This window comes from Oncorhynchus nerka, linkage group LG27 (genome assembly GCF_034236695.1).
Source record: "Oncorhynchus nerka isolate Pitt River linkage group LG27, Oner_Uvic_2.0, whole genome shotgun sequence".
NCBI lineage: Eukaryota > Metazoa > Chordata > Actinopteri > Salmoniformes > Salmonidae > Oncorhynchus > Oncorhynchus nerka.
Window position 1 is genome coordinate 37515163 of NC_088422.1, and position 26941 is coordinate 37542103.

Genomic DNA, 26941 nt, shown 5'->3' on the forward strand with positions numbered 1-26941 from the left:
GCTAGGTAACACGGTCACCACCGATAAATCCATGATTATCGAAAACTTCAATAAGCATTTCTCAACGGCTGGCCATGCCTTCCGCCTGGCTCCTCCAACCTCGGCCAACAGCTCCGCCCCCCCCCGCAGCTCCTCGCCCAAGCCTCTCCAGGTTCTCCTTTACCCAAATCCAGATAGCAGATGTTCTGAAAGAGCTGCAAAACCTGGACCCGTACAAATCAGCTGGGCTTGACAATCTGGACCCTCTATTTCTGAAACTATCCGCCGCCATTGTCGCAACCCCTATTACCAGCCTGTTCAACGTCTCTTTCATATCGTCTGAGATCCCCAAGGATTGAAAGCTGCCGCAGTCATCCCCCTCTTCAAAGGGGAGACACCCTGGACCCAAACTGTTACAGACCTATATCCATCCTGCCCTGCCTATCTAAGGTCTTCGAAAGCCAAGTCAACAAACAGGTCACTGACCATCTCGAATCCCACCGTACCTTCTCCGCTGTGCAATCTGGTTTCCGAGCCGGTCACGGGTGCACCTCAGCCACACTCAAGGTACTAAACGATATCATAACCGCCATCGATAAAAGACAGTACTGTGCAGCCGTCTTCATCGACCTTGCCAAGGCTTTCGACTCTGTCAATCACCATATTCTTATCGGCAGACTCAGTAGCCTCGGTTTCTCGGATGACTGCCTTGCCTGGTTCACCAATTACTTTGCAGACAGAGTTCAGTGTGTCAAATCGGAGGGCATGCTGTCCGGTCCTCTGGCAGTCTCTATGGGGGTGCCACAGGGTTCAATTCTCGGGCCGACTCTTTTCTCTGTATATATCAATGATGTTGCTCTTGCTGCGGGCGATTCCCTGATCCACCTCTACGCAGACGACACCATTCTATATACTTTCGGCCCGTCATTGGACACTGTGCTATCTAACCTCCAAACGAGCTTCAATGCCATACAACACTCCTTCCGTGGCCTCCAACTGCTCTTAAACGCTAGTAAAACCAAATGCATGCTTTTCAACCGATCGCTGCCTGCACCCGCATGCCCGATTAGCATCACCACCCTGGATGGTTCCGACCTTGAATATGTGGACATCTATAAGTACCTAGGTGTCTGGCTAGACTGCAAACTCTCCTTCCAGACTCATATCAAACATCTCCAATCGAAAATCAAATCAAGAGTCTGCTTTCTATTCCGCAACAAAGCCTACTTCACTCACGCCGCCAAGCTTACCCTAGTAAAACTGACTATCCTACCGATCCTCGACTTCGGCGACGTCATCTACAAAATGGCTTCCAACACTCTACTCAGCAAACTGGATGCAGTCTATCACAGTGCCATCCGTTTTGTCACTAAAGCACCTTATACCACCCACCACTGCGACTTGTATGCTCTAGTCGGCTGGCCCTCGCTACATATTCGTCGCCAGACCCACTGGCTCCAGGTCATCTACAAGTCCATGCTAGGTAAAGCTCCGCCTTATCTCAGTTCACTGGTCACGATGGCAACACCCATCCGTAGCACGCGCTCCAGCAGGTGTATCTCACTGATCATCCCTAAAGCCAACACCTCATTTGGCCGCCTTTCGTTCCAGTACTTTGCTGCCTGTGACTGGAACGAATTGCAAAAATTGCTGAAGTTGGAGACTTTTATCTCCCTCACCAACTTCAAACAACAGCTATCTGAGCAGCTAACCGATCACTGCAGCTGTACATAGTGCATTGGTAAATAGCCCACCCATTTTCACCTACCTCATCCCCATACTGTTTTTATTTATTTACTTTTCTGCTCTTTTGCACACCAATATCTCTACCTGTACATGACCATCTGATCATTTATCACTCCAGTGTTAATCTGCAAAATTGTAATTATTCGCCTACCTCCTCATGCCTTTTGCACACATTGTATATAGACTCCCCCTTTTTTTCCTACTGTGTTATTGACTTGTTAATTGTTTACTCCATGTGTAACTCTGTGTTGTCTGTTCACACTGCTATGCTTTATCTTGGCCAGGTCGCAGTTGCAAATGAGAACTTGTTCTCAACTAGCCTACCTGGTTAAATAAAGGTGAAATAAAAAAATAAAATAAAACACATCCAGAGAGCTGGTGAGCTTTCATTCCACCCTCACCAGGGAGAAAAGTCAAGTGAACTTCTAAGGCTCTATTCCCACTACGAGATATGAAGGAGAGTCTAAGGAGCTACCAGATTAGGAAAAACTCTGGGCCCCAGGAAACATCCCCACCACCTCCTGAAATCACCACAATGTTACAAATGAAAAAATATATCCCATTTGACATATTTTTGGTGGTGGGGATGGGCTTCCATAGTTTTACGTGGCTCCAGTCGTGTAATGGTGCCTGGAGAAGTGGGTACATTCAAATTAAACCACATCAGGAGACCACTTTTGAAGTCTGGGAGAATTCTTTTTTTATTTTTTTTTAGAGTAGCCTTTCAAGTATGCAGGCACCTAGGACTCTGATGCAAATTATCATCATCATGATATCATTCTGGCAGGTAGGCATTGGCTACATTGTAGCTAGTTAACATATAATAGAGAAGGTTTTTGGGAAAGCCTTTCCATCTACCTGAAGACGGTTAGGCCTATCATTAGCGTCAATCTATTTTTCCTGTTCCTTAATAGTTTGAAACATAGACATTTTACTTTATATTATGAGTCATGTCTTACCTTGTGACAAAGTAGCCTATAGCCAAAGTCACACCATAGAAACGTGGAGGCAATAATTTTTATAGACTTACTCATATGCGTTCTCCTGTTCTATTGGTTTTCTTTCAACTTTCTTTCATTGCCTAGCAGCCGAATGCATTATTTGAATCATATTAGCAACCCATGATAGTTGTTGCATCTCTAAATCCACCCGCTTTCTCACGGATATGTCCATCTCTGTCCATGAAACCGCTTGCATTTTAGAACAGTATTTTCTCGCAAATTGCATTTTGGAACTTTCACACGTAGGCCTACTGCGGTGTATACATTGCTGCGCCTAAAATGTGAAAACAGAATAGTTCATCAACATTAAGCTAAACATTCCGATCTGTTCCATCAACCCTATTAATTGATACGGGCGTATACCTCCACTACACTACTTTGATAAATATCAGAGGGGATTAAGAAGTGGGTGTAGGCAATGCCCACTGAAAAAAATAAGTGGGTATATGGCGTATACCTGCGTAGGCCTATACCCAACACTACACCACTGTGTGGCTCAGTGCAGCCGGCCGATACGGCAACAATTTCAGAATTGAACATGCTGTACATTTCAGCTGTTTCAAAAACATTGCTCTGCTATTACCATTTATACTGTAGGAGTGTTGGCTCAACGAGACAATTCTGTTTACTTTTCTGTCTGCTTCAAGGAGGGCAAATGTCGGGCGATGTCTTGCGTTACCTCCGGAGGTAGCGGACGTCGAGATGTAAGCAAGTACGCAAGTTCACATTTGAGTCATTTTTTTACGAAAAGTGTAGTAAGTGTGAAGAGGCTCTAAGTCCAAAATACCCCACATTCTGGAAACAGATTTCCATGTTTTTATCCACCATTGCTTCTAAAAAGATTTCCATTTTCACTAACTACACTTCTTCTGATTGATGATTCTTCCTTGAACCTAACTGATCACGAAAAACGTATATGTCTTGCCGGACTTACGCCTCGATCACACCGACGGTGTTTTTGCATTTTGGTACACCAGAAGTACATTAATTTCCAATGGAACAGTGCGTTTGCCTTGCAGCGTTGCGTTGAAGAGGCAGTGGCGGTATGTTCTGTGTGGTGCATAACATTGGATTTATCGAACGTATGCGTCAAACTGTATGCGTAGACAGCTTGACAGAAGGTGAATGCTGAACTTTGGACACATCCAGATGAGGCTGCGTACCATTTTCAGCAGCCAAAAAGATGGTTGCATTATGTTGACAAGAACCTCGCTCTCTACCATGGCGGCAATGGGCGCTTTCATTTATGGACATTTGTTTGAGTCATTTCATTGTCAATTGGGATTGTATTTATCCGTAAAAAAATGTATAAATGTTTTATTTATTTTTTCCTCAAACCCCCCACAGGCTGGATTGAATGGGCTGGTTGACGGATCCAGCCCACGGGCCATATGTTTAAGACCGCTGCTCTAGACTGAATCCATGTTTCTACGGTTCTGTAACTCCCGAGACCCAGCCAAGCCTGAATTGTACTGTTAAGAGACTGACTGATCCTGCATTGATCCCTGACAGATCAATGGTTATCTTGTATCTGTGGATCAGGTAGACCACCTGCCTGCCCTCCAAGTTAGTTTGATCAACAGAGCAGTACAGAGTAAAGAATTAATGAATGAATCAAGTGTGTAATGAATTCCCAGTGTGGGAAAAGCACAGTGTTTTGGGGGGGGTATAGAGTGCCTGGGGTAAAACAGAGGCATTTCCTGTGTGTTCCCTCTGTGCCAACTCATCTCAGCATGCTGTTTGTTCTTCTACTGCCTGTGTGTTTTCAGCTTTAGCAGAGTCTGTCGAGGGTATAGAAGCTCTGTCTCATATGGCCCAAAGTTGAAATGGTTGGAATTGAACAGGATAGGTCGAATTGTGTTATGCAGTTGACACAGCCTGGTGTGGCCACACTACTTTACTCTGGTAATCATCCTACTAACATGTCATCCTTATGTTTCTCTGTGCAGGTTAGCTCTCTATGTGTATGAGTACCTGCTGCACGTGGGGGCACAGAAGTCAGCACAGACCTTCCTCTCAGAGGTAAGTGTGTGTGTGTGTGTGTGTGTGTGTGTGTGTGTGTGTGTGTGTGTGTGTGTGTGTGTGTGTGTGTGTGTCCACTCTCCTAGAGCAGGGCTGATTCTGCCTCCTATGCAGTGTGTGTGTGTGTGTGTGTAATTGAATTAGTGAGGAGTGCTGAGCTGGCAGGGCAGTAGGGGGTTCAGTATTTAGCCTCCATTACTGGGATCAGCCCAGAGAGTTACGATAGACCACCTAGCTGGCAGGTTTCTCTCTCTCTCTCTCTCTCTCTCTCTGTGTCTCTGTGTGTATGCAGGTAAGGAGGTATGAAAGTTGAAACCAGTAATTTTCTCCAAATCACTCTAAATTAAAATGCAAAAGAAAAAAAGAAAGAAAAAAGCGATAGAGGATGCATCAGCTGGCTCCACCCCCCTCTCCCCCCTCACACGGACACACACAAATACATACACCCTTTCCTCTCTGGCATCCCATGGCATATCACTCCGTCTGTCTTCCGGAGATGGTAGAGATGAAAGGAGAAGAGAGGGAGGCGGTGTGTTTGAGTGTGGGAGCCGAGCACATTAGCTGAAAGAGGGATGTGTGTAAACACAGCCGTCCCTCCCATCCCCCTACACTACCCAACCCACCATGGCTCCTACTGGAGTAGAGGGCAGGAGAGGAACAAGGCTTTAAATAGCTGTTAGCCACTCCATAGAGCTGTGTTTACCACGCACGTCTGTTGACACCTCCAGGCTGAGACCCTGAGACCCACCACAACCCAACCTCAGATTGGCCAAATACAGACAGACCACTTCTTCTGCTGCCGAGGGAACATGGGTTAGTTGGATGGTGCTCACTGTTCACTGTTGATGCTGTCAAACATTGGCTACGATGAACAGAATGTTCACGTTATGACTGTAGTTGTTTATTTCAAATAGGCTCCTCAACTAAGTAGAGAGAGACTGACAGAGAGAAGGATCGGAAAGTCAGGTTAACAGGGGAGTTGAGTCATGCTGTAAACCTTCTACAGCAGGGTGATGTCACTCTCAGAGCCAGCCTAAACAATACCATGACAGTCGCCCCATTGTGTACAGTTTCCGTAGACATCCACTCTACACCACCACTCAATCACATGGTTTTACTGTGTGTGTGTGTGTGTGTGTGTGTGTGTGTGTGTGTGTGTGTGTGCGTGCTCACAAGTGTGCATGCTCTCCTGTGTGTGTGTGTGTGTCCGTCCATAAATCAGGTTTAGTCCAGAGGATGATGTTACTGCTTGCATTGACCTTGTGTGGAGGCACAGGAGATGGCATGCTAAGGTTTGAAAGAGAGAGAGAGAGAGAGAGAGACCGAGCAAAAGAAAGATAGTGATGGGGCAAAGCAAACACAGTAGTGTTTCAGGGTTCACCGTGTGTGGCCTGTACAAAGGACAGATTGGCCTCTCAGGTTGGTACATGTCTTTAAGAACAGCCCCACAACTAACAATGGGCTCTGTCAGGTTTAAAGTACACGATACACATGTGCTCACATACACACACACACACACACACACACACACATACTTGAGGACTTCAGTTGCAGTACAATGGGGTCTACACCTGACACATTATTTACCTTTGAAACCTCTCTCTCTATCTCTCTCTCTCTGTCTGTCTCTTGGGTAGATCCGATGGGAGAAGAACATCACATTAGGAGAGCCCCCAGGGTTCCTCCACTCTTGGTGGTGGTGAGTACAGTACTACATCATTCACTCCATTCCCTCACCCTCTCCTTTATCTTCATCCTCCTCTCTTCTCTATTACAACTGGTTTTAAATGACAATGACTTATCAATCGACCTTACTGGGCCTGTATAAAAAAACAACTTCTCAGAGTAGGAGTGCTGATCTGGAATCAGTTTTCCCTTTTAGATTATAATGAATGGACATGGGGACCTGGCTATTCTACTCCTACTCTGAGATGCTTTGTGAATACGGGCCCTGGTAACATTCTGGAATAATCAGAATGATAACGTTGCTACTGATAAAGATATTGTTATTTTTGTTTGTTTAGAACCTCTATGTATCTAACCTCCCCTTGCCTTCCCTGTGCTGCAGTGTGTTCTGGGACCTGTACTGTGCAGCCCCAGAGAGGAGAGAAACATGTGAGCACTCCAGTGAGGCCAAGGCCTTCCATGACTATGTGAGTCACCATCAACATTACATTACCTCACCCCGTCCTCAACCACTGCTGCCCCACACTGGTGCCTACTGCTGCCTTACACTGGTGCTAACCAGTGTTCTGCCAGTATTTTTCAATAGATGTACAATGTATAGGAGTTTAGCGGCTGGATGTAGGCTACCTGGTACACCTGTCTGATTCAAGCCTCTCTGAGTGGACTAATCCATTGTGGAGGCCCCGGGGATGGCACACATTTACCGTTAATTCCCATCATTTCTAATCTACAATGTTTGTTTGGTTACGGTCATATATGTTAATGCGTTTAATATATTATTATTATTATTACAGTCTTACCGTTTTTCATTCTAGGAGTGGACACATTGTTTGCAGAGTGCACAACCTTTGCTAAACTTGTGAGGAAAACATTTTGGTTTATTTCATTCCCATTTACCAGTTGTCAATTTATTAATTGTCTTTTGTTTGGAGCGCTCCTGTCAATCTTGAGTTGGAACACGCACTGGATTACGCATAGAACTAGGCCTAGGCTACCTGGGCTACCTGTAGTCTCATAAATGTGCCCATTTGGGGATCTGATACTATTTCGGATTGTCTTAACTCACCATTACTTAAATAAATGAATAAATATTTATTTATTTAAACTTTATTTAACTAGGCAAGTCAGTTAAGAACAAATTCTTATTTACAATGACAGCCTATCCCGGCCAAACCCTAACCCGGACGACGCTGGGCCAATTGTGCGCCGCCCTATGGGACTCCAAATCACGGCCAGTTGTGATACAGCCTGGAATTGAACCAGGGTCTGTAGTGACACCTCTACTACCGAGTGCCTTAGACCGCCGCGCCACTCAGGAGCCTGTGAAACTGTGGAACTACTGTGGAACTTCTCACAGCAATTTTTTCTTCGCCTCTAAAGGCAAGTTAACCAAGTCTGTTTTTACATCCATTGAGAATGACAATAGTTCCTTAACGTAGCCTATTTGAAAAATATTTCCAACTCTCTCCCTTTCGATAACCAGTCAGCATGAAAGGGGAAACAATGTTATGCTCTGATGATGGAAATGTCATTAAAAAAAGGCTACCTGATTACTTCTTATCCTTGCGCAAATAGCCTACAGCTATGTCGGTCTGTCTGGAGCTCACTGGTGCAGGAAACTGAGGGCCCAGAATATTTTATACAATGTTGCAAGTTTGCTAGCACCAGCTTCAGGCAGGACCCATGTTAATAGTTGATACAATGTTTCAAGTTCGTTTCAGGCAGACCATGCATAGCCAATGTGATTTATAGGATATTTATTTTTATCAGGATATTTTCTACCTGGCTGGCTGCAATGTTTTTATTTATTGGCTTTATGTGGGCTATTTTTACATATTGGCAATGGCAATAAAATGTACTTTTACATTTGTATCATTTTCATTTAGATGGATTAACCACAGGACATTGATTTTGAGATGACAACTTTATTGTAAATTAAATGAAACTATTGCATGACAATGTACATATGAAAATCATAACTGGCATGCAGATTAGTAGGAATGGTACGATAACTTGGCACTCCAAATGGAAAAGGTTGCCGACCGCTGGTGTGGTCTATTACCGGCAACTTCAGGAGCATAACGGCAGAATCTGCCAAGGCCAGCAGCAGCGGGAGGAGGAGGAGGGTCTGGACGGGAACAGGTTTTTTTTCTTCTGGTTTTAATTGCAGTTCTTTAATAAAGCATCAGGCAAAGTAGCCTACATATAGTTGATTTTATTCAAACATAGGGTGTGTCTACATATAGACAAATACACATTTAAAAATGTTGACCAATCAATTGGTCAAAAGAACAGACGACTCTCGGTCGTAACAGGGAAAGTCATGTAAGCATGTCCAGAGCCTGAGCTGGGATGTGTATAAACACTTCTTTTCTCTCTCTCGCCTGAGGGAGGTGGAGGTGGAGGGGAGGTGGAGGGTCTCCTGCTTTTTGAAGTTGTTGTTCTTTCTCTGGAGCCAGTCTGACTCATCAGATTTTGTGTGGCGTGGTTTATTGAGACGCATTGTTGAGAGTTCACAGGTCGTAGCTTTTTGCTTTCTCCTCTCTCTCTCTCTCTCGCTGCAGGCCTAGTGGGCAACTACTCCCCCCACAGACCCCCTCTCAGTGTAGTTGGAGGCAGATAGGGAGGTGGGGTCACGGTGCACAGTGTGAGGTGGAGTGCGTGGAAGAGGTGTGCGTGTATTTGTGTGTGCAGGAAGATGATGCTGATTCTGGTGATGATGTGTGGTGAATAGGCTCCTGGGAAACGAAGCAGCAGCGCTGTGATGTCATCGTGGCTCTGGGGAGAGGAGCGCTGGAGGGCGGCCCGACCTCTGAGCCCTGAGAGAGAGAAGGGTGGGGTGGGGGGAGTGAGAGAGTGAGGAATGGAAATTGGAGGGTGAGGGAGAGACAATGAGGGGGAGAGTGGGGGATGGAAAGGGAGAGAGCTACGAAGAGAGAAAGTGGGAGGGAGATGGAGGGGGGGGGGCTGGACAGTGGCAGCATGAATCTGAGTCACAGAAAGAGGGAAGGAATGGAAGGAAGAGAGGAATCCATCTTGCCTATTCCCTCTTCATCCTGTCTCCTCTAAATCTTACTGGTAACAACACCACACACAGTCTAACTACATAACTTCATAGAGAGAAACACAATTACTGGCAACAACTAATCGTTAGAAAACTCCACAATTTCAGCTTCTTCTATTACTTTCAGTAAATGCCTCAATTAAGTACAGGCATGCATGTGGTGGGCAAAATAATTGGCACAAATTTGTCCATGTTCTTCTTCTGGATGTAATCTGTGGGTTGTAATTAGCCAGGGTCACTTTCAATTAACGGTGATTGTGAGATCCAATCAGAACCAATCTACCACACAGATACTGTAGCTACTTTACACAGCTCAATTAACAGAGATAGGGAGACCATTAGGGTCGGCGTTATTGAAAAAGGAAAACACCTTGATTTGATACGGTTCATCATTTGTTTCAATCGTCTGACTTTGAGGCTGATGAAGATGTAATCAAGCATATTTGTGGTAATTCTTTTCAGATAGCTAATTACTTTTCGGGAGGTAGATGGATAGAGAGAGTTGAGTCAATTCTTTGAAGATACTTCCTGTGCTCAGCTCATTCCATGGTGTCAAGGCGTTGGTCTCCATCTGTATTACTATACTATTGTATTATCTGCGTGTGTGTGTGTGTGTGTGTGGTGTGTGTGTGTGCTTGCATGCACAACTGTGTGTGTGAGTGTATACATTATGTGTCTGACGTGAGCCGGTATTCCAGGAACTCCAGAGAAAAGTGAGGGAAGAAAGAGTGATGAATGAAGAGTCCTGCTGTATTGATTTCATCTTCAGTCTGGGTGTTTCAGCCAGGGAAACAACGTTTACAGTTCTGCTAAGTGCTTTTTAAATTGCCTTCTCCATGCTAAATGAGCAAATTTCATTCGAGGAGGGACACGGAGTCATCAAAACAAGCTATTTTTACATTATTTCGATCATTTCGGAAATGGACCAATTAGAAGCTAACTCACAGAATATTGCTTCTCTGTCTTTCAAACAAGGTTATAATAGTTTGGGGATTTTATTTTTTATTTCAAATTCAGTTTAGTTTCAGTTCGTTTTCACACTGTATTTGCTCGTTTCGATTTATTTTTAGTTGTATAAAACTATTTCTATTTAGTTTTTATATTTTTATTTTCACTTTTAGTGTTAGGGGCGGAAAGCATGCGTGGGAGGCTAGGAGCCATTTCTGTTGTATAGTTTTTTGGGATGTCACGCGTGTGAACAACAGGAACAATGCTGATATAACAGTTTTTCCTCAAAAGTTGCTGGAATGCCAACTTACACCGAGTGTACAAAACATTAGGAACACCTTCCTAATATTTAGTTGCTCCCCGTTATGCCCTCAGAACAGCCTGTTCGTCGGGGCATGGACTTTACAAGGTATCGAAAGCGTTCCACTGGGTTTCTGGCCCATTTTGACTCCAATGCTTCCCACAGTTGTGTCAAGTTGGCTGGGAGTGGATCTCTAGCTCGTTCCATCTCCTCCCACAGATGCTCAATTGGATTGAGATCTGGTGACTGGGCAGGCCACTGCAGTAAGCTGAATTCACTGTTATGTTTTCGTTTACTATAATAATCTTGCTTTTAAGAATAAGACTTCTATCCACGCAGGTCAGTGAGATTGTTCCTGATGATTTTGTGAGAGGTTGGAAGGTAACACAGAAGCGGGATGATTCTCAGTGTTATGTGGTGACACTATAATGCTGTGCCAATGTTCTCCCATAACTGGTCCAGTCAACAGTCATACAGTCAAAACTCTCATATGCAGATAACATCTATGCTGGCTGGGTAGCATACAGGTTTTAAGCAAATGTTCGAAAAAGGCCCCTTCACAAAAGATATTGTGTCAAATCCAGTCATCATATTAGTTTGATCTCTGGATTGGGCCTGAAAGAGAACCATGTAGCATCACTCACCTCTCTAGTTTCTGACCCATTTTCTAACATTTAATCCAGCTCTTTTTAGAGCCATGATAAGTACTAGTCTCGTTTGTAGCTGTGTCTCCAATCTCCATCATGCAGAGTACCACTATATGCCTAGCAAGCCAGGCCAGGCTATGTAGACACCACTAAACTCTACCCTACTTCTTGCCAGCTAATCCTGCCTCCTTGTCCAGCTCTTATAGGCACCACTCATCTAGCTGTCTTCTATCCCATTTCTTATCAAGTTAATCCCCCTACCTTTTTGAAACAATGGTCTATTCTTGTTCTGCTTTATTGATATCACACTATTATCAGAACTAATTTCTTTGTGATCACGGGGAGTTGAACACAAACATGAGCAAATTAAACAGGATGGAAAGAGAATCATGCCAGCATGAAATTGCTTGTAAGACCTGTAAAAGCAACTCAAGCATGTTAACAAAGCCCCCACCACACACACACAACTTTGGGTAGAAACTGACATTTAAACACTGGTTTTCTTATTGGAGAATTGCATATTTTACAAAGGCTATGCGTGTGTGTGTGTATATGTTGGTGTATGTGTGTGAGGATGTATGTACAGTACAATATAAAGAGTTCCTCAGCTGTTGGTTGTTTTGTGCGTGTGCTTTATAAATTCAACTGTGTGTGTATGTCAAATCAAATTTGATTCGTCACATGCTTCCTTAAACAACAGGTGTAGACTAACAGTGAAATCCTTGCTCACATACATACATTTCCCAACAATGCAGATACAAATAATAGAAAAGTAAAACACGTAATAGTATTGTGTGTTTGTGTGAATAGAGTGCTCATCCAGCAAGAAAGGCTGTTTCTCAGTCAGACAAGAACTAGAAGGAGTACAGCTAAGACAGGAAGGGGATTTTCGTAGCAGGTTAGGAGAGCATGTTTGCTAACCCTAACCCTTTTACTAACCTTAACCTAAGTCTCCTAACCTGCTGTGTAAATTCTCCTAACCTGCTACGAAAAAGTCATATCCATTCTAACCTTTTCTCCCTTTAGTCTGTACTGCCAATCAGGCTTCAGGCTGCTAGGCTAGGTGCTGCGGTGGGGTGGGGAACCTGCCTGTGGTATCAGGCAGGCTCCCGAGTAGCGCAGCAGTCTAAGGCACTGCGTCTCAGTGAAAGAGGCGTCACTACAGTCCCTGGTTTGAATCCAGGCTGTATTACATCCGGCCGTGATTGGGAGTCTCATAGGTAGGTGCACAATTGGCCCAGCGTCTTCTGGGTTTGTCTGGGGTAGGCCGTCATTATAAATAAGAATTTGTTCTTAACTAACTTGCCTAGTTAAATTAAGGTTAAATTAAATACTTTTTTTTTCATCACTGGGGGATGTTAGCTCTGACACTGTGCTGTTAGGGAGGAGAGCAGATCAAGCACAAAGCGACCTCTGACGAAGCGATCTCTCTCGAAGTACAAGAACTCACACATACAGACACACTAATTTACTCGTGCATAGACAGACACACGGGCCAGGAATGATACATACACACACACGCATGCATACATATTCAACCAACTCCAATACCTGCTCAAGCCCCACGCCCCCTTTCTACCCCCCTCCACCTATCTCTACACACTCTTTCTCCCCCATTCCTCCCCTACACCCATGCACGCACACACAGACACAGACCGGTATTTTTGAGGGCCTCTGCCAGGGATCCAGGGAAAGTAGGGTGTGGTAGCTGAACACAAGGGACTGCTCTGTTTAACTGGAAACACCCATGTCCTGATATGACCCTGTCCCCTGCACGCACGCACGCAGGCAGACACGCACGCACGCAAGCAGACACACACACACACAGTGACACTACTCTCCACACTCCACCCACAAGCAAACAGTCAATGAGTCATTCCTCATGAAACCCAGAGAAAACAAATACCATAGAATAGGCCTTTGGAGAAAGGATTGTTGACATAGATACAAATGTTAAATGTAAAAGCATAATTGAGAAATAATTGATTAAAGTTGGCATTTATGACGTTTTGGCCTTACTCAGGCCTCCTTTAAGCAAGAATTGATGTCATATGAAGCTTTACCTTTTGCTCTGTGATATGAGTAGTATTTTGATTTCAATACAAAAATATAACAATGAATATTGAAAATATTGAACATAAAATACACTACAGGAATATCAAAGGGGGATCTCTGCTAGTTTTAAAATTATGGCCCGACTTTTGAGAATTTGGTATAGTAGGCAATGTACAGTAACCAATCACAGCCTTTCTTTTACATATCATTGCACATCCTGCAAATCACCAGAAGATGGCAACCATTTTGAATCCATTTTCACATTCACTCTGTTGGTAATGCTTACAAATTGGATCATAACTCTACTGGCAGAGATCCCATTCTGGAACATGTATATTCCCCTATAATATATTATGTTCAACAATATATGGAAACATTTGCCAAATATAAAATGAAGTCAATATTCATGTTCATATTTTTCAATATTCATACATTTATGTAAACAAAAAGTTATTGAAATCCAAAATACTACTCGTATTACAGACCAAGCAGTAAAGCTTCATATGACACCAATGTTTGCTTTGTAACACCTACAGATGAAACACTATGGAGTCTTTAAGGAGGCCTGGGTAAGGCCAAAATGTCATAAATATGCAAACATTATCAATTATTTCTCAATAATGCTTTTAGATAAAAATGTAGAATATATATCAACAATCCTTCCTTCAAATGATTATTTTATGAATGACATTTTGTGAAAATCCCTCAAAAAATTGTCTTTTTATGTCTGGGTTTCGTGAGGAATCCCTCCAATAACTCTCAATGTCTGTGTGTGTGCCTGCATTTTCCTGCCTGTTAGTACAAGCCTACATTTATGTGCATTTATGTGGCTGTGATGGCCTCATCACCTTATTACATTCCCCAATCATGCCATCACAGGGTACTTACCAGGACACAATGTATTTAGAAAGAACACACACATACAAGTAACTGCCTCAATAGAGGAAACAACAAGTTAATGTGTCTTAATAGGGCGATGGGTCACCACAAGCCAGAACACCTCCAGGGCGCCTTGGCATAGATTGTATCATCTGGAAATCTATTGGAGGGATGTGACACCATTCTTTCACAAGAAATTCCATAATTTGTTTTTATTTTTTTAATTATTATTATTATTATTTTATTTTTGACATTTTTTAAAGATGCAATCTACCTGCAGTGAAGCCGCTCAACATTTACATTACATTCAGTCATCTAGCAGACACTCCCATCCAGAGGGACCCACAGGAGCAAAAAGTGTCAAGCGCCCCACCCAAGGGCACAAGGACAGATCCCCCCACCCAAGGGCACAAGGACAGATCCCCCCACCCACCCAAGGGCACAAGGACAGATCCCCCCCACCCAAGGGCACAAGGACAGATCCCCCACCCAGGCCAAACGGGGACCCGAACGAACCAGCGACCTCTCGGCCATCGGCCCAAGCTCCCAACCGTCAGGCCATCAACCATCAAAGACCCCCCCAACCAAGCCAGCGTCGCCCTTCAACCCAACCAAAACCCACCGCCGACCCAGTGTACCAACAAACGGAACAAAAGAGAAAAAATACAAAAATAAAGGAAAACAGCAAAAAACAACAATGTAAAAAAAAAGAAGACATCAAGGACAACTAAAATCAAAACAGCAAGGCCTACTTATGCGTTTGTGTGCATGTGTGGCACTTTATATGCGTGTGTGCGTTTGAATGCGAGTGTGTGTGTGTGTGTGCATGTGTACGCGCATACAATTTTGTTTTGTTGATGGTGGGGGGAAACACTGTCTCAGGTGCCGCTCCTGAATCTCCCATAATTTTTCTATTGGGTTGAGATATGGTGACTGAGAGGGCCATGGCATATGGTTTACATCATTTTCATGCTCGTCAAACCATTCAGTGACGACTCGTGCCCTGTGAATGGTGGTATTGTCATGGTAGCCAAAATAAAGGCCTGCAAAGCATTTTTATACATGACTGGATGTTAATTGCTTAATTAACACCGGAACCACACCTGTGTGGAAGCATCTGCTTTCAATATACTTTGTATCCCTCGTTTACTCAAGTGTTTCCATTATTTTGGCAGTTACACTGTGTGTGCATACGGTATACACAAACCTAGAGATTCTTTCAGTTTGTAACATTTGATTCTATTAAGCTGCTTTTACATATATTTTTCTGAGCAGGATCAATGTGTGGTTGTGTGTGTATACATTTTGCATTTATCACATAAGCCCATTAATAGGACATACTCTCTTGCATCTCCTGGCTCAGCGCATTGTGGGTGCCAAGCTGATTGGTTGACCAATGGGGGGGTGGAGGAGATGGTTGTGTGGGGGATCGAAGGGACCCCCAGGCTGTTTCCAGGCAACAGAGCCCTTCTCTCCTCCAGTCTCCTCGACTCTCCTGTTTTTAAGCCAAGCTGAGGAGCAGTGTGAGTGACTCACAGGAGAGAGAGAGATTTGTTGATGGTGGGGGAGCAGATATGGAGCTGTTTTTACCAGTTTAGTCAGAATGAAAATGAGAATGTGATTGTCTTGTGACAGTCGTGCTAACATTGAGAACAGTTCACAGACCATAGCAGAGAGATGTCACCTGAAGAGCTGATAGCTTGTGTTAGCAGCTGATTTGTAAAACCACTGGCTACAACTTGTTAAACTATAACATCTCTCTACAATAACGACTTTTTGCTTGCTTACTGTTTTCTCTCCGTCTGTCGTTCACCTACTCTAACAGATAGACATTGTTACAATAAGCTGACTATCTTCAGAGAAGTCACCTCTCATCTCTCTTTCCCTCCCTCCTCCCTCTCTCTTTCTTCTATCTCTCTCTCTTCTCGCTCTCTCCATCTCCCTCTGTGGTCTCTTGCCCTATCATGCTTGTAGTCTAGCAGTCCCCAGGAGTGTGTTTTCCGCTGCTGTGTCATGTCGGCGAGGCGTGTTTGCACTCAGCTGCTCAGTGGTGGGCTGGGGTGAGAGTGAGGGCAGTGGGGAGGACAGGGGCAGAGATCAGTTGGCCTGAGGACTGAGGTCAGGGGAGTGGACAGGGCCATGTGAGGAGGGGTGTACATGGGCAGGGTGAGGACTGAGGGCAGGGGAGTGGACAGGGCCATGTGAGGAGGGGAGTACATGGGCAGGGTGAGGACTGAGGGCAGGGGAGTGGACAGGGCCATGTGAGGAGGGGAGTACATGGGCAGGGTGAGGACTGAGGGCAGGGGAGTGGACAGGGCCATGTGAGGAGGGGAGTACATGGGCAGGGTGAGGACTGAGGGCAGGGGAGTGGACAGGGCCATGTGAGGAGGGGAGTACATGGGCAGGGTGAGGACTGAGGGCAGGGGAGTGGACAGGGCCATGTGAGGAGGGGAGTACATAGGCAGGGTGAGGACTGAGGTCAGGGGAGTGGACAGGGCCATGTGAGGAGGGGAGTACATGGGCAGGGTGAGGACTGAGGTCAGGGGAGTGGACAGGGCCATGTGAGGAGGGGTGTACATGGGCAGGGTGAGGACTGAGGTCAGGGGAGTGGACAGGGCCATGTGAGGACTGAGGTCAGGGGAGTGGACAGGGCCATGTGAGGAGGGGAGTACATGGGCAGGGTGAGGACTGAGGTCAGGGGAGTGGACAGGGCCATGTGAGGAGGGGTGTACATGGGCAGGGTGAGGACTGAGGGCAGGGGAGTGGACAGGGCCATGTGAGGAGGGGAGTACATGGGCAGGGTGAGGACTGAGGGCAGGGGAGTGGACAGGGCCATGTGAGGAGGGGAGTACATGGGCAGGGTGAGGACTGAGGTCAGGGGGTGGACAGGGCCATGTGAGGAGGGGAGTACATGGGCAGGGTGAGGACTGAGGGCAGGGGAGTGGACAGGGCCATGTGAGGAGGGGAGTACATGGGCAGGGTGAGGACTAAGGTCAGGGGAGTGGACAGGGCCATGTGAGGAGGGGAGTACATGGGCAGGGTGAGGACTGAGGTCAGGGGAGTGGACAGGGCCATGTGAGGAGGGGTGTACATGGGCAGGGTGAGGACTGAGGGCAGGGGAGTGGACAGGGCCATGTGAGGAGGGGAGTACATGGGCAGGGTGAGGACTGAGGGCAGGGGAGTGGACAGGGCCATGTGAGGAGGGGAGTACATGGGCAGGGTGAGGACTGAGGGCAGGGGAGTGGACAGGGCCATGTGAGGAGGGGAGTACATGGGCAGGGTGAGGACTGAGGTCAGGGGAGTGGACAGGGCCATGTGAGGAGGGGAGTACATGGGCAGGGTGAGGACTGAGGGCAGGGGAGTGGACAGGGCCATGTGAGGAGGGGAGTACATGGGCAGGGTGAGGACTGAGGGCAGAGGGGAGGACATGGGCAGGGTGAGGACTGAGGGGAGGACATGGGCAGGGTGAGGACTGAGGGGAGGACATGGGCAGGGTGAGGACTGAGGGGAGGACATGGGCAGGGGTAGGCTGGGGTGAGCAGGAACAGTTTGATGACGAACAATGGCTTTTCCAGCATGATGGAGCACCTTTCCATACGGGAAAAGTGATAACTAAGTGGCTCAGGGAACAAAAATATCGATATTTTGGGTCCTTGGCCAGGAAACTCCCCAGACCTTAATCCGATTGAGAACTTGTGGTCAATCCTCAAGAGGCGGGTGGACAAACAAAACCCCACAAATTCTGACAAACTCCAAGCATTGGTTATGCAAGAATGGGCTGCCATCAGTCAGGATGTGGTCCAGAAGTTCATTGACAGCATGCCAGGGCGGATTGCAGAGGTCTTGGAAAAAAAAGGGTCAACACTGCCAATATTGACTCTTTGCATCAACTTCATGTAATTGTCAATAAAAGCCTTTGACACTTATGAAATGCTTGTAATTATACTTCAGTATTCCATAGTAACATCTGACAAAAATATCTAAAGACACTGAAGCAGCAAACTTTGTGAAAATTAATATTTGTGTCATTCTCAAAATGACTCTTTTGGCCACGACTGTACACACAATACAACAAGTTTTTAGAATTGTTTGCAAGTGAATTACAAATAAAAAATGGAAAAATTACATTCACAGAAGTATTCAGACCCTTTACTCAGTATACTGTTGAAGCAGCTTTGGCAGCTTTCTCCCATTCTTCTCTGCAGATCCTCTCAAGTTCTGTCAGGTTGGATGGGGAGCGTTGCTGCACAGATTTTTTCAGGTCTCTCCAGAGATGTCTGATTTTGTTTTCAAGTCCGAGCTCTGGCTGGGCCACTCAAAGACAGAGACTTGTCCCGAAGCCACTCCTGCGTTGTCTTGGCTGTGTGCTTAAGGTCATTGTCCTGTTGGAAGGTGAACCTTCGACCCAGTCTGAGGTCCTGAGCGCTCTGGAGCAGGGTTTCATCGAGGATCTCTCTATACTTTGCTCCATTCATCTTTCCCTCGATCCTGACTAGTATCCCAGTCCCTGCTGTTGAAAAACATCCCCACATCATGATGCTGCGACCACCATGCTTCACCTTAGGGATAGCATTGGCCAGTTGTTAAGTGGTGCCTGGTTTCCTCCAGATGTGACGCTTGGCATTCAGGCCAAGGAGTTCAATCTTGTTTTAAGCACTCCAGATAATCTTGTTTGTCATATTCTGAGAGTCCTTTGGTGCCTTTTGGCAAACAGCCTTTTGGCTGTCCTGTGCCTTTCACTGAGGAATGGCTTCTGTCTGGCCACTCTACCATAAATGCCTGATTGGTGGAGTCCTGCAGAGATGGTTGTCCTTCAGGAAGGTTCTCCCATCTCCACAGAGGAACTCTGGAGCTCTGTCAGAGTGACCATCGGGTTCATGGTCACCTCCTTGAACAAAACCCTTCTCCCCCGATTGCTCAGTTTTGGCCGGGCGGCCAGCTCTAGGAAGAGTCTTGGTGGTTCCAAACTTCTCCCATTTAAGAATGATGGAGGCCACTGTGTTCTTGGGGAGCTTCAATGCTAAAGACATTTTTTGGTACCCTTCCCCAGATCTTGTCTCGACACAATCCTGTCTCGGAGCTCTACGGAAAATTCCTTTACCTCATGGCTTGGTTTTTGCTCTGACATGCACTGTCAATTGTGGGACCTTATATGGGGGCTCCCGAGTGGCACAGCGGTCTAAGGCACTGCATCGCAGTGCTAGAGGCGTCACTACAGACCTGGGTTCGATCCCGGGCTGTATCACAACCGGCCATGATCGGGAGTCCCATAGGGCGGCGCACAATTGGCCCAGCGTCGTTCTGGTTAGGGTTTGGCCATCATTGTAAATAAGAATTTGTTCTTAACTGACTTGCCTAGTAAAATAAATGTTAAATAACAATAAATAAAAATATAGACAGGCCTTTCCAAATAATGTCCAATCAATTGAATTTACCGCAGGTGTACTCCAAGTTGTAGAAACATCAAGGATGATCAATGGAAACAGGATGCACCTGAGCTCAATTTCAAGTCTCATAGGAAAGTGTCTGAATACTTTTGTATATAAGGTATTTCTGAAACCCTGTTTTCGCTTTGTCTTTATGGGGTATTGTGTGTAGATTGATGAGGAAAAACATTTACTTAATCCATTTCAGAATAAGGCTGTAACGTAACAAAATGTGGAAAAAGTGAAGGGATCTGAATACTTTTCGAATGCACTGTATCATAGTACCACAGAATCCACCCAGGACAGTGTCTTTCACCCATCTGAAAATATTTGATATTGACTCCACCTCACTGGGACTTTAATCTCTTCCCCTCTGTGCTCAGTCTAAATCTCTTATCTCCTCTTTGCGTTGGAAGACCAGGTCAGATTGTGGAAGAGTAGTGCAGTTCAGTGCAGCTCCTAGCCCTTTGTGGCTATCATTTACACTCAAATAAATCTCTGGATGGGTGTATCTGACGCAGCATCTGCCCACAGACCCACCTCTCGTATTATAGTGTGTGTGTGTGTGTGTGTTATACTGCTATGGCTTTATGGCTGAGAGATGTTTACGATGGCTGATAATGACATCAGTGATAAAAGGAATGCAGTCAGTTAGGGTCCTAACTACTGCTGATGCTGCAGTAGACCCACCTTCAATTACCTGAGTGAGAGAGCAGGTACAGTACATACTGTATATCAACATTGTCCTGTGATGGAACAGTACAGGGGCTGTTTGGGTTATTGTGCTGGAGAGCAGTGTGACTAAGGTGACCACATTTCCCGGGTTTGTGCGGGACAGTCCCGCATTTAATAAAAAATGAACACTTAAAAAATATATTTTCATTTTATTATTTCAGTCAGACTTCATATTCATTTGATGAGAATTGACATTCCAACCGGTCTCTTTTGCAGTCACGTTACGCATATGACAAGATATACACTGAGTGTACAAAACATTAGGAACACCTGCTCCATGTCTATGTGCCATTCAGAGGGTGAATGGGCAAGACAAAAGATTTAAGTGCCGGGGTATGGTACTAGGTGCCAGGCGGACCGGTTTGAGTGTGTCAAGAACTGCAATGCTGCTGGGTTTTTCATACTCAACATTTTCCTGTGTGTATCAAGTATGGTCCACCACCTAAAGGACATCCAGCCAAGTTGACACAACTGTGGGAAGCATTGGAGTCAACATGGGCCAGCATCCCTGTGGAACACTTTCGACACCTTGTAGAGTCCATTCCCCCGAGGAATTGAGGCTGTTCTGAGGGCTAAAGGGGGTGCAATCCAATATTAAGAAGGCTTTCCTAATATTTTGTACACTCACTGTATATCATAAGGATGTGGTACTGGTGATGTTAAAGGCTAAATGTAGCCATTTTTATCTCAATGTCAAATTATTTCTGGGTAACAATTAAGTACCTGACTGATTGATTGTTTTCAGTCAGAATGCAATTTCTCAAGCAAAACTGTCTGGGAGTGGTCTGCGTGGGGAGGGGAAAACTGAAAACTAGCTGTTATTGGTAGAAAGGTTTGGAACTATTTCTTATTGGTCTATTAACAAATGTACAGTCTGGTGATGTCACCAGGCAGACCAAAACTCCATCCCACCAAAACAGGCTGAAATTTCAGGCTGTCTTTTCAAAAAGCTCCGACACTAAAAAGGCGTTATCATAATTTTCACAATTGCACAGTATTATTCAAACCTCATAGTGGGAAAATATACACTGTCCACATACTTTTGTATATATCATCTTCAAATTAGTGAATTCCGCTATTTCAGCCACACCCGTTGCTGACAGGTGTATAAAATCGAGTGCACAGCCATGTAATCTCCATAGACAAACATTGGCAGCAGAATGGCCTTACTGAAGAGCTCAGTGACTTTCAACATGGCACCATAATAGGATGCCACCTTTCCAACAAATCAGTTTGTCAAATTTCTGCCCTGCTAGAGCTGCCCCAGTCAACTGTAAGTGCTGTTATTGTGAAGTGGAAACGTCTAGGAGCAATAATGGCTCAACCACAAAGAGGTAGGCCCCACAAGCTCACAGAACCGGACTCTTGAGTCCTGAAGTGAGCAGCATGTAAAAATCGTCTGTCCTCGGCTGCTACACTCACTACAGAGTTCGAAACTGCCTCTGTTAGCAACGTCAGCACAATAACTGTTCGTCGGGAGCTTCGTGAATTGGGTTTCCATGGCCGAGCAGCAGCACACAAGCCTAAGATCACCATGCGCAATGCCAATCTTCAGCTGGAGTGGTGTAAAGCTAGCCGCCATTAGACTCTGGAGCAATAGTTCTCTGGAGTGATGAATCACGCTTCAACATCTGGCAGTCCAACGGACAAATCTGGGTTTGACGGATGGCAGAAGAACGCTACTTGCCCGAATGCATAGTGTAGAGTTTGGTGTAGGAGGAATAATGATCTGGGGTTGTTTTTAATGTTTTTAATTAGCGTACAATGACATACTAGATGATTCTGTGCTTCCAACTTTGTGGTAACAGTTTGGGGAAGCCCCTTTCCTGTTTCAGCATGACAATTCCCCCGTGCACAAAGTGAGGTCCATACAGAAATAGTTTGTCGAGATCGGTGTGGAAGAACTTGACTGGCCTGCACAGAGCCCTGACCTCAACCCTATCAAACATCTTCGGGATGAATTGGAACGCCAACTGTGAGCCAGGCCTAATCCCCCAACATCAGTGCCCAACCTCACTAATACTCTTGTGGCTGAATGGAAGCAAGTCCCCGCAGCAATAATCCAACATCTAGTGGAAAGCCTTCCCAGAGGAGTGGAGGCTATTTTAGCAGCAAAGGGGGGAAACCAACTCCGTATTAATGCCCATTGTTTTGGAATTAGATGTTCGATGAGTAGGTGTCCAAATACCTTTTGGTCATGTAGTGCATATAAAACACAGGGTAATCACGTTTTTGACTGCACTGGGCCTTCAAACATTTCTCCAATCATTGTTGACATCTGATATTGGTTGTTCCACCAATTCAGTGCCTCTTGAGAAGTGTAACTTGGTAAAAAAAAATCATATTCAACTTCATAAAAAGCAAAATGTTTCCCATCTCAAGAGGTTAAATATGAAAAGTGCCGATTAAGTGCCAAATCTCCTTGTGACAGGGGGAATGGAAACTTGTTGTGTGCAGCAGGGAGTGGCAATTGAATGCAAGCTTCATAAAAATAAAAAAAAGAATATTGCTTTAACATTTCTAGCCTGTCTATCTATGGGTAACAGGGTTGGCGTATTATGCTCCACACACTCAGTTTTCTGACATAAAACACCAGAAAATGGCCAAAAAGATTAGGACCAGCTCACCTGCTTTTTCACTATGAATTGTCTATTAGAAGTTCAAAACACCTTTAGCAAGCCTTTATTCATATAAAAAAATTGGATTTATTGAATTCTCCATGCAGTCTATATTAAAGGACACTTCATTTAATATAACAGGCTTTTACTTAAAATGGAGGGATGCAAAAGGAATTATTTACATGGAACGAACATGCTACTTCACTTAATCCCGTTTTAAAAGTCTCCCTTCCTAACTATTTTACATTCCCTGAGACCAACCAGAAATGTTTCCTTGGCCAAATAGTCCCAGATATTGCATTTGGGTATTTTAAAATATGGTCACCCTGTGTGATACTAGTGAAGAGAGGAGAGATAGGGGAGGAGACAGGGAATGTAACAAGAGGGAGATATGGCAAGAGGGGGAGAGACCGAGATGGTGGAACTATAAATAAGAAGAAACTATAAAAAAGAGCGAGAGGTAGATTAAGAGACTGACTTTAGGATTCACAGTCAAAGAAAGATGTTATAATCTCACTACCTATTTCCCATGCACCCAGCCAAACCATCTCTCTCTGTTTTCCTAATGGAGGGATAGATAAGAGAGAAGTTATTTAACTGAAGGGTTCTCTGTGGTCTGTCTCTGTGGACGTGCACCCTGAATGTGATAAATATTTACTCCTTTCCTGAGTTTGAGCCGGATATTTTGGCTAAACAGCAGAGATCTGAGAGGAGCATGTGAACTCTTATTTCCATCTCAACATGTTTGTTCCCCACTGACTGTTATGGCACAGGACAGGACACGTACACAAATCAAATCAAATTGTATTTGTCTCATGCTTCGTAAACAACAGTGAAATGCTTACTTCTCAACAATGCAGAGAGGAAGAAAATGGAGAAATAATAGAAAATTAATACCATGTAATAATAAATACACAATGAGTAATGATAACTTTGGGTTCGTATATCTAGTCGGTGTGCAGGTGTACGAGGTAATTGAGATAGATACAGTGGTCTCGGAGTATTTATCCTGCTCAACTTATTCCACATTTTGTTGTGTTACAGTCTGAATTCAAAATGTGTTAAATATACACTACCGTTCAAATGTTTGGGGTCACTTAGACATTTCCTTGTTTTTTTTTTTGTTTGTTTTTTTGTCCATTAAAATAACATAAAATTGATCAGAAATACAGTGTAGATATTGTTAATGTTGTAAAGGACTATTGTAGCTGGAAACGGATGATTGTACGCCTATGTAGGTGTTCCATTAAGAGGAATATTATCAGAAACTATCACTCCTGTGTTCCAATGGCACATTGTGTTAGCTAATCCAAGTTTATCATTTTAAAAGGCTAATTGATCATTAGAAACCCCTTTTGCAATTATGTTAGCACAGAAGAGATAAAACTGGCCTTCTTTAGACTAGTTGAGTATCTGGAGCATCAAGCATTTGTGGGTTCGATTAGTAACTTCACTATGCTAAAAGGGATGTTCAGTGTCTGTTTTTTTCTACCCATCTACCAATAGGTGCCCTTCTTTGTGAGGCATTGGAAAACCTCCCTTGTTTAATCTGTGTATGGAATTCACTGCGTGACTGAGGGACCTTACAGCTTCTCAACAATATATGTGTGAGGTACAGAGATGAGGTTGTCATTAAAAAAATTATTGCACACAGTGAGTCCATAAAATTAATTTTGTAATTTTACCGCTTACTGTGCAGTAGCAGAGAGAGCAGTCTATGACTTGGGTGACTGGAGTCATTGACCATTTTTGACCTGGTATAAGGGTCCTGGATGACAGGAAGCTTGGCCTCAGTGATGTACTGGACCGTAAGCATTAGCGCCTTATGGTCGGATGCCAAGCAGTTGCCATACCAGGCGGTGATGCAACCGTTCAGGATGCACTCGATGGTGCTTCTGTAGAACCTTTTGATGATCTGGGAACACATGCCAAATCTTTTCAGTCTCCTGAGGGGGAAAAGGTGTTGTCGTTCCCTCTTCACGACTGTCTTGGTGTGTTTGGACCATGATAGCTTGTTGGTGATGTGGACACAAAGGAACTTGAAACTCTCAACCCACTCCACTACAGCCCCGGGAGCGTGTTCAGCCCTCCTTTACCTGCAGTCCACGATCAGCGCCTTTGTCTTGCTCACGTTGAGGGAGAGATTGTTGTCCTGGCACCACACTGCCAGGTCTCTAACCTCCTCCCTATAGGCTGTCGCATTGTTGTCGGTGATCAGGCCTACCACCGTTGTGTAGTCAGCAAACTTAATGATGGCCACGCAGTTGTGGGTGAACAGGGATTACAGGAGGGGACTGAACACACCTCTGAGGGTCCCGAACACACCTCTGAGGGTCCCCCGTGTTGAGGATCAGCGTGGCAGATGTGTTGTTGCATACCCTTACCACCTGGGGTCGGCCCGTCAGGAAATCCAGGATCCAGTTGCAGAGGGAGGTGTTTAGTCCCAGGGTTCTTAGCTTAGTGATGAGCTTGGAGGGCATTATGGTGTTGAACGTTGAGCTGTAGTCAATGAACAGCACTCTCACATAGGCGTTCCTCTGACCCAGGTAGGAGAGAGCAGTGTGGAGTTCAATAGAGGTTGCGTCATCTGTTGGGGCAGTATGTGAATTGGAGTGGGTCCAGGGTGTCTGGGATGATGGTGTTGTTGTGAGCCATGACCAGCACGTGCACACACAGCACGTGCACACACATCACCTTATGCAGTGATGTAGGGCTGTTGCGGTTATCCTATTACCGCCACACCATCGATCTTGAGTCATGAAGGCAGTCAAATTCCACCTGACAGTTTAGTCACGGTAATTAGGCTTCTCCAAGCACATCTTTTAAACAACTAAAAGATGTGCAACATGAAAATATTGTCTCATTTACATTGTGTAATTTTAACTAGCCCCGGCGATAGGCTATCCAAAGTCAATCCAATTTTGCCACGGTCTCACATCAGCCGGCTGAAGTTAATGGACGAAATAATTAAAGTAACTCTTCCCACCTGCGAAAACACAAGAGACACCCACATCAAACCACACCCCAAAACCAACTCACATTTCAATTCAGTCATCATGACAAAGAGCATTTCTTAATGAACCAAATCTAAAATGAGGTCAAATCAGGAAGTGCGGTCGCCCTATAAACCTTTCTGCCTTGAAATTGAAAAGTGAGTTGGGCAGTGAGCGAGCGCTGGCTCAGGAGTGAATAGTGAAGCATGCTGAAATGTCTCTGGTCGCCATGGGAGACGTTGAATAATGCATGGTGAATAATGCATGGTAAAAGCAAAGGAATTTTCTAATCTCTCAGACAAGCACAACCTTTTCTTCAGTCTTTTCTCTCCTGGCTTAGTCTTAACGTTTTGTTTCCACCACTACTGGTTTCCATTCTCAGTACAGTTCTAGGGAACGGCCCCAACCACACACACACACGCACATGTTCCCACACACACCATTAGTCTACAGAGTAATGACCAAATAGTAACTTGATACTCTTATTTACACCATGTTGTTTTCCTCAACAAAATCAATTCAGACCCGCCAAACCCAGATGTGCATCAGTGTGTGTGTGTGTGTGTTTTATGCAGAAGGGCATCTTTTCTCCATTTCCTCTTCTCTCATTCAGGAAGTGGACTAATGGCATTTGAGAGGATGGAGGGAGTGAAGAAAAAGGTGGGGGTCGAGGGCACAGGAGAGAGGGTTGGAGCTGTTAGTGAGTTCCTTCCTGTGCTGTGTCATTTGTATTTCCTGTGGTAATGGTGACCTTGAGACCAGTACAACCCCCCCCCCACACACACACACAGGGTGAGGCAGGTTAGAGTGAGACAGAGTTAGGTAGTATAGAAGAAGAGCA

General features: G+C 44.9%; 1 protein-coding gene across 2 annotated transcripts in view; it reads left to right on the forward strand.

The window, feature by feature from the left end:
* Nucleotides 1–26941, forward strand: part of LOC115111730 (single-stranded DNA-binding protein 2-like) — a 98339-nt gene that overhangs the window by 45263 nt on the left and 26135 nt on the right. For both annotated transcript variants that reach the window (XM_065011648.1, XM_029638084.2), the window contains exons 2-4: nt 4676–4748; nt 6386–6447; nt 6817–6901. In XM_065011648.1, coding sequence (XP_064867720.1) covers nt 4676–4748; nt 6386–6447; nt 6817–6901 — 220 coding nt within the window. The remainder of the gene's footprint in view (nt 1–4675; nt 4749–6385; nt 6448–6816; nt 6902–26941) is intronic.